Source organism: Vipera ursinii, assembly GCF_947247035.1.
Source record: "Vipera ursinii genome assembly, chromosome: 1".
NCBI lineage: Eukaryota > Metazoa > Chordata > Lepidosauria > Squamata > Viperidae > Vipera > Vipera ursinii.
In genome coordinates, this window is record NC_139512.1 from 271,122,807 (window position 1) to 271,131,782 (window position 8,976).

The 8,976-nt window shown below is 45.0% G+C and overlaps 1 protein-coding gene across 2 annotated transcripts in view; it reads right to left on the reverse strand.

Moving 5' to 3' along the window:
- Window positions 1-4,672, reverse strand: part of SHPRH (SNF2 histone linker PHD RING helicase) — a 56,863-nt gene extending 52,191 nt beyond the window's left edge. Inside the window, exons 1-2 of one of the 2 annotated variants that reach the window (XM_083367460.1) lie at window positions 4,409-4,672; window positions 1,816-1,979 (exon numbers count right to left, since the gene is read on the reverse strand). In XM_083367460.1, coding sequence (XP_083223586.1) covers window positions 1,816-1,845 — 30 coding nt within the window. In that variant the 5' untranslated portion in view covers window positions 1,846-1,979; window positions 4,409-4,672. Of the gene's footprint in view, window positions 1-1,315; window positions 1,980-4,408 lie in introns of both variants that reach the window. The other variant, XM_083367459.1, reaches the window with a different exon arrangement.
- Window positions 4,673-8,976: the final 4,304 nt, after the last annotated feature.

The window sequence follows — 8,976 nt, forward strand, 5'->3', positions numbered from 1 at the left end:
CTCCTTGACTCCCGGCTCAACTTTGAAGATCATATAGGAACCGTGACCAGGGGGGCTTTTGCCCAGGTTCGCATGGTGCGCCAGTTGCGACCCTATCTGGACCGAGATGCCCTACGCAGTCACTCATGCGCTCGTGACCTCCCGTTTAGACTACTGCAACAATCTCTACATGGGGCTGCCCTTGAGGACCACTCGGAGGCTTCAGCTGGTGCAGAATGCGGCCACGCGAGTTGTGATGGGGGTTTCCCGATACTCCCATGTAACACCTCTACTCCGCGAGCTGCATTGGCTCCTGGTTGCCCTCCGGGTGAGATTCAAGGTGCTGGTGATGACCTATAAAGCCCTAAATGGTGAGGGTCTGGGATATCTGAGGAAACACCTGCTGCCGGCATCAAGCTCCCTTCGTCCAGTGCGCTCCCACAGGGTCTTCTCAGGGTGCCGGCGGTAAAAGATTGCCGGCGGATAACACCCAGGGGGAGGGCTTTCTCAGTGGGTGCGCCTGCCCTTTGGAAACAGCTGCCAGTGGAGCTTAGGACTGCCCCCGACCTCCGTTCATTCCGCCGGGACCTGAAGACCTGGCTCTTCGAGCTCTCTAGCCCAGGCTGAGAATTTTAATTTTAATTTTAACTGGGGTTTTTATTTGTTCAGGGATTGATATAATTTTTTAATTTTTTAATTGTATAAAAAAATACTCTTGTATTTTTCGTTTTAATCACCCTGTAAACCGCCCTGAGTCCTTCGGGAAAGGGCGGTATATAAATATAATAAAATAAATAAATAAATAATAAATAAATAAATAAATAATAAAGATTCCACTAAAATCCAATTTACAGATAAAGAATTCCTTAAGTTTAAATAAATAGGCAAGTTAGGAGTCTGGATAATAAGTTACAGAACTATCTCTATATTCCTCTACAGGAAGGAAATTTTATGACTGAACAGCAGCTTTAAACTTTCTCAGGGGAGAGTTTTACTTGCACATCCCAACTGAAAATTTAAAACAGATGAAAACTATACTCCCTAAGATACAGTATGCTGGGGCAAAGCTTTTCATTATTTTAGCTGGCATAATTAACATTTTATTCAGAAATGCTAGTTAATAGGTCCTGCAAAAGAATAAAATCTAGTAAAATCTACTTTGCATATAGAATAAATTGAATTAAAGAAAATACTCCTATCTTTGATGCTAACATATTTTCCATTTGCAGATAAAAGACATTAGTTACAATATTCTATTCAGGGACCTTTGTACATATTCTTCATTTCAAATATATTCACCAGTAGATATGTTCTATTAATTATATAAATTGACTACCTTTACAGAACAAGTATCTCCAGATCTTTGATACAGTACAATTATTTTTTTCTTCTGCAGCCACATTAAATTTTCCATAATTTCATTATTTAAAGACGATTCAACTAAAACATCTAGTTCGTAAGTACTCTGCAATGATTCTTCCCCTTTGTCCACCTTTATAATATCATTTACATGGACAAGAAGATGCAGATGATCACTAAATTCTGCGGTCATCAAGGTCAACACTCTTTTCTGGATATTGTCACTTAAGTGTTGTTCAGAAAGAAGCTGAAGTGTAAATTCTCCAAGCAAAGTTTTCCAGGGAGGATCAGGCTGATAAGGAAGTATCAAAATATTTAGCTGTATAGCTATAGATGACAATAGATGACAAGAATCTTCTGCTTCATCTACAAGTGTTAAGATGTTTGGGGATTTGGGGTTCTTTTCTTTGCGAGTCAAGTCTTCATCCCTGCTATCATCATTTATCACAATATGTACAGCAGAAGATGAACTTGTACCAGCAACAGGATGGTCTTCAGCCATGACATCTACGTCTAACATATCATTTTTCTGGTCATCATGCATATTCCAACAGAGTTGCCTCTTTTGCTCTTCATTCATCCTCATGGGAGGAGCACGCTTTCGACGGCGGCTCATTTTGATATTTCACTACTGCTAAACGCTGTAACATAGATAAATACCAGTCAATTTACATCTTGAATGGACCATTAAATTTTGATTTAATAAGAATCTGGAACATTGGCCAAAGATTTATTTTAGATATACCTTCTAGCAATAAACCTTGCCCCCCCATCAGTCTTTTCACTTTAGGGTTCAGCATCAGAACTTCCCATCTATGAAAAAGCTAATCTTTTAAGGGAATTCAGAGAAATTACTATTCAAAGCAGGAAGTCTTACTTTGTTACCTTACTTTCACAAGTATATCAGGAGGAATATATCTTATGGTCTCTGGGACTGTGCTTCACAAAACATGGAAATGCATTCTCAAAGGCAATACATTAAAAATCTTTGTATTACATGTGCATATTGGCATTTTATCTTTTCCAGCCACAATTTTAACTCCATAACCAATCCTAGCAATACTACCTTCAATTGTGTCTCTGTGCGTCAGTATTTGAAGTAATACTAAAATGTAGCCAAGAATTTGAAATAATACCAAAATCTAATCAACTCTGCTTTTGCCTCTTTACTGGATTAGAAAAACACTAAATTTTGTCACACTCTTAGACATAATTACCATTTGATGCTTTCTGAGACTAAATGCTTACTGCTAAGCTTGTAAGCCGCCCTGAGTCTTCGGAGAAGGGCGGGATACAAATGGAATTTAAAAAAAAATGTTTAGGGGCCATGTTTAAGGGATCATAGAATGGTGGTTTCCTAGCATTCCAATTATTTTTTGTATTTCCTTATTCATTTATGTGGTATCTTTTATAAAATTAAAAACTTAATTGTTTCCTAAAGGTGAGGGAACAATTGTGGAATGTATAAATGTATATTCCTAGAGCCTCCAATCCTTGCTAACTTTTAAAACTTTTTGTCATATTTTCACTCCAATTTTCAATCTATCTTTGCAACTTGTGATCTTATTTATTTATAAGCTCAATTGGCTATCCACTCGTTAGACCGGGGGTCTTCAAATTTGGCCCTTTTATGAATTGTGGACTTCAACTCCCAGAATTCCTCAGACAGGCATGCTGGCTGAGGAATTCTGGTAGTTGAAGTTCACAAGTCATAAAAGGGTCAAGTTTGAAGACCCCTGTTAAACAACCAAAGTCACTTGCTTCACTTTTTTTTTAAGGCATGCTGTTGAGAAACACAATATGGCCTCAAACAACTGGGGTACTATGTCTGCTTTGCATCAGCAGTCTTGAAAGTCCTTCATTCTGTTTTGTCTTTTCTGTGTAGCAGACTACTAACTAAAACTCCAAAAAGAGTAGGCTGAAGAAGCAACTTTTGTAATGTTGCAAAACTCCAACCACTGCACTTCTGGCCTTTATTTTCATTGCTTTCAAGTTCAATTTAACATGAATCTGCCTCCTGCAATCCTTGGCTCCATATCTAGATACCTTTACTTTAAGTTTGCTGCTTTGCCACACTCCCTTGTACAATTGTAGTAACAAAAGTACAGGTAGTCATCGACTTACAACAGTTCCTTTAGTGCAGATATGTCAAACTTGCGTCGCGCATGTATCCGGATGATGCATCTGGCCCGCAGGCCGGCAGTTTGACACCCCTGCTTTAGTGACTATTCAAAGTGACAACAGCACTGAAAAAAGAAACCTATGACTGTTTCACACTTATGACCATTTCACCATCTCCATGGTCACATGATCAAACTTCAGAGGCTTGGCAACTGACTCCTATTTATGACAGTGGCAGTGTCCAGCTCTGCTACCAACTTAACAACTGCAGTACTTCACTTAACAACTGTGGCAAGAAATGGGGCAAAGCTCACTTAACAAACGTCTCACTCAGCAACAGAAACGTTGGGCTCAATTGTGGTTGTAAGTCGAGGACCACCCCGTGGGTGCCGGCTCATCATGAGCTCACAACTAAAGCGCCATTACAATCAATCACAACATAAGATCGAGCGAACTAAAAAAAGTTCTTCAAATAATAAGCTCCGTTTTAAATTATGATGACCATCGGGTAAGCCAGGGGTAGGCAACCTCGGCTCTTTTATGACTCGTGGACTTCAACTCCCAGAATTCCTGAGCCAGCCCTGCTGGCTCAGGAATTCTGGGAGTTGAAGTCCACGAGTCATAAAAGAGCCGAGGTTGCCTACCCCTGGGGTAAGCAGACAAGAGGCTTCTTTCAAATCCACTTCGTAGGGGCTCCAGGAAATAAAATAAAAGAGGCGGCCGTCCTTTCGCTGCACGAATGCAAGGACGCCGGTGCCGCGCCTGCACAGAAGGAACACAAGAAATCGTTTTGCCTATTTCCGCGGACACCGAGGCAGGCAGGCTGGCAGGGAAGAGTCGCCTGGGGGATCCAAAACTTCGGGCCTGCTCCTAGGCACCGGCGAGCGGGTGGAAGCACCGGCCAGAGGCGAAGCGAAGCCGCCAAGAGATGCTCCGCGGTCCAACGTACCTGACGGTTCAAGTAGCAAGCTGAAAATGCGCGCTTCTCTTCCTGGATGCCCGCTCGGGAAACCTATCGCCTGAGCCAGCGATAGCCGATCAACCGTCTTCCGAACGGGAGGGGGAGGGGGGAGGAGGAGGAGGAGGAGGAGGAGGAGGAGGAGGAGGAGGAGGCGGCGTACCAACGAACGCCCCCGTCCCCCCCTCCCCCCCCGCGTGGAAACCCCGGCCAGCAGAATAGAGGCCAACCGATACGCAGGAAAGGCCCAGGCAGGCCCCGCCCACGCCGGCTGGCGCGCGGGCGCTGGAGAAGTGACGTCGACGCGTCCCGGCGGCCGGCCGTGGGAGAGGGGGGGGGAAAGGGGGTGGGAGAGAATGTCGCTTTGTTTCGGGAAGGTCGGGGCGAAGCGCCGCAGCGGCTTCTCTCGGCGGAAGTTTTATAGCGGGGAATCTTCGAACTTGGCCCTTTGATGACTGGTGGACTTCAACTCCCAGAATTCCTCAGCCAGCATGGCTGGCTGAGGAATTCTGGGAGTTGAAGTCCACCAGTCATCAAAGGGCCAAGTTTGAAGACCCCCTGTTTTATAGCTTACCCCGGTTCGCTCGGCCGCTCCGCCAGCTAAAAGATGGAGGCGTCTCCGGGATCAAGCCGCTCGTTCCGCGCGATTGCGCCCTGGGTGTACCTTACAGGGCGAAATGTACCAAAAATGCTGTTGTAGGTTTGGCCGATCTGGGGAAAGAAAAAAGAAAAACCGAAGCGTGGCCGGACTTGTTTTAATAGTTGAATGGGAGGCGGTGGGAAAATCCAGGAGGAGAAATGAGACAAGCGTCTTGAGAAATTCATTAGTTCCAAGCCGTTGCCAAAATAACACACACACACAAAAAAAAACAAACCCAACGCGCGAGCAGTGGCGTAGCGTGGGTTGTCAGCACCCGGGGCAAGGCAAGTAATTTGCGCCCCCTAACCCGTGGATTTTAGCACTCGAGTCTCTTCCACTAGCTCAGGAATTCTGGGAGTTGAAGTCCATGAGTCATAAAAGAGCCAAGGTTGCCTACCCTTGAGTTAGGTTCAAGGCAAAAAAGGGTCTCTGGAGAAGAGGGAAAATGCTAGTTTAAAACTGAAACAAGGCAACTTTAAGGTGCCTCAGCTGTGATTTAGGATGAGACAAAGAGAGGACATGGCGTTGAAAATGGTTAATGGGGCATGTTTGTTCCACTCTTAGTGGACGTCAGGATAAACCCCACGAGAGAATGACCTTACAACAGATGTGAATAGGCTTGGACTACGTTTGTAGATTGAGTGCATACATCACATGGAGTGATGATGGGCTTCATCAAGATTTATGATCCCACAATTGGCTAGTTTTCTCCAATACGGCAGGAGGAGGAGGAGGAGGAGCAGCAAGCAGCCGTAGGTGCGGCGGCTGCAGTTGTTACCTTTACCTCCGGGAAAGGAGGAGACGGGGGCGGGAGCTGGGTCGGGGGGGGGGGCGGGCTTGCAGGTTGAGAGCCAAGCAGAGGAGAGCCGCGGCGGGAGAAAGAGAGGGAGGCGAGATGCCGCCAAGCCTCCCCACCCCCACCTGAGAAAGGAGGCAAGATTTATGATCCCACAATTGGCTAGTTTTCTCCATCTTGTCCTAAACCCTGGATACCAACTACGGTTTATGGCTTAGCATGTGGTGTGGGGTGACCCAACATGTTAGGCAACAAACAATGACTTCCAACTTACAATGCCTCAGCTTCCCAAGGTTATTCCAAAGCCGGAAAAGCCAACCAACCCACCCTGCAGCTTTGCCTGCTTAGGCTGAACCCCAGGAGTTCATACTTGCTGTGGCGCCTGACCTATTTTCTGCCCAGACGCTGCTTATCCAAGCCAAGCCGCCTCCTTCTCTTTGGCACCTCGCCCCAAAGATTCGCCGGACTGGCTGGAAACTCTCGCTGTTGGCGACGTGTGTCGGGGGGGGGGGCGTCCCGATCGCCTCCTGCAGGGGGAACCGAGTGGCCACAGAGAGTCAATACGGCAGGAGGAGGAGGAGGAGGAGCAGCAGCAAGCAGCTGCAGGTGCGGCGGCTGCAGTTGTTACCTTTACCTCCGGGAAAGGAGGAGACGGGGGCGGGAGCTGGGTCGGGGGGGGCCGGGCTTGCAGGTTGAGAGCCAAGCGGAGGAGAGCCGCGGCGGGAGAAAGAGAGGGAGGCGAGATGCCGCCAAGCCTCCCCACCCCCACCCGAGAAAGGAGGCGATCCGCAGCCGCAAGAGGACGGGATCCCGCTCTGGCTGGGCGCAGCGAATGCGGTTGCTTTCTATGCTCCGCCCACTCGCTCGCTCCTCCGACCCTCGGCGAAGCAGAATCGTCCCACTCCGGCGAGCTTAATGGGCGCCCCCCCAGATGTTGCGCCCGGTGCGGCCGGCCCCCCCTGCACCCCCCACGCTACGCCACTGCGCGCGAGCATAGATTAAGCTAGCTCGATTTTAAGCGGTGTTTCTCAACCTCAGTAACTTGAAAGGTGTTGGATGTTGGTAAGGTGTTTTAATTGTTGGTTGGAGAACTCTGGGAGTTGAAGTACCGATCTCTTACGTGTCTTGAGATTGAAAAACACTGGACTAGAGAAAAACCTTGACTTCAACCGTGGCTTGTCTGAATGATGTTTGTGTTACGTTGGTACGTTCATTTCCATCCTGCCAATTCTTTTAGTGCAAACTCAGAAAACTACACATACTCACCTTTGATCCTTACAAAAATGTTGTGAGATAGATAAGGCAAGTGCAAGTTTAGTGAAAGAATGGTTTTAGTAGCTGGCAGTGGCACTGAACCCAATCCTCTAATGGTTACATCATGTTGATTTGGTGAATTGATTTTGTCCACATTATTTCTGGAAATCGTTGTGAGAAGTTGAGGTAAGCTCAGATTTTTCCATTGGTAGTGTGATGCCAATTTCCTTTCCTCACAGAGTCTCTTATCAACTTAGTACATGCAGCTCTGAACCACACAGGTGTCTTAACATATTTTACATGTACGATGAGAACGTGAACAGACTGAGTTTCTCTTCGCCTGTCAACACAGCACTGTACATCCTGTGTTAATATCCAAAACACTTCCTCCGCAATGCCATCCTGCCATTTTTCCCTCAAGAACATGCCATGAAAACATCACAAGTTTATGCTTATTCCCAAAGTTAAGATGGAAATGATTCATTTAGCTATATTTTAAAATGTTCCTTTAATTCTTCAGACAGTTGTTGATAGGAGATAATATTGAATTTGCAGAGCTCTTTTCACTTACCAGTAAATCCTGTATGACAGCTTAAAAAATGAGAAATTAAGCGTGATAAGAGTAAGAAATATATTTTACTAAATTGTTACTGGAAAGCAAATAGATTCTGACTTTCTATACTGAACAATGCTAGAAGTAGAATGAATTGATAACCCTGTCAACTGTCCATATGGCATCATTGTCAATCCTAAAAGCAACAAAGGGAGCTATTGTAATCCAGGACAGATTGTTTTTCTATTTAGCCCATGGCATCTCTGACTGATAGCAACCCACTAAGATCTGAGATGGAGTTTTCTTGCTATCTACTGAGAATATGTTAAGGACAGAGACCAGAATTTGAATCATGACAAGTTGTTTTGCCACCCAAATTTACATTGTGCCTAGACTGGGCAGTTGAAAAAGAAAGGCCTGGAAGAAAACCGTAACAAACCACTACTGTATTTTTGCCAAGAGAAGCGAATGGACATTTCCATGTAGTCACCAGAGCAAGGTTAAACCATGGCTTAATTGAAGCTATTAAGCACAGTTTTGAGACAAATTGTGGACCATCAAAGATACCTTTCTGCAATCACAATTAACTTCACCAGTTGAAGATTTGTTCTCCCCTGCCACATATTCATCAGAATCCTTGATGATTCCTAAAGACTGAGGGCAAAATAATATAATTTGTGTTCCTTTTCTTCTATCTTTAGTTGCACTTATTCCAGTTTGGTCTAGTGATTAAGACACCAGGCAAGTAAGCAGGAGACTGTGAGTTCAAGTCTCGCCTTAGACATGAAAGCCAGCTAGATGATTTTTGGACCAATCACTCTCTCTCAGCCCAACCCATTCACAGGGTTGTGGGTAAAATAGGAGTAGGAAGATATGTTGGATATGTTTGCTGCCTTGAGTTATTTGTGACAATGATAGCAGGATACAAATAAATGAATAAATAACCTGCATCTTGGTCCATATTGACTCCAGGCAGACTACAGATATGGAAATAGGATAAAACTATGTTTTGAAACTTGTAATAACAAAAAAAGAAATATCAAATAATGAGAAATAAACACATACACAAAGTCAACCCTCCCAGGTAAACCAGAGGGGAACAGGAGTGGGTGAACTAATTCTACCTTGTAAAGCAACATTAACAGAACCTTGCAAGTCTGAAGATACAGGCTTCCTACTGCCACTTTTCACTGCTTGATCCAATATGGTAGGTCCTTATAAATTTCATTCTCTGACCATTAAGTCTTTTTGACTGTGTTTTAGGTAGCATCTCTTGCCACCTTTCCCCAGGGTCATCCATACATTACATTACATAG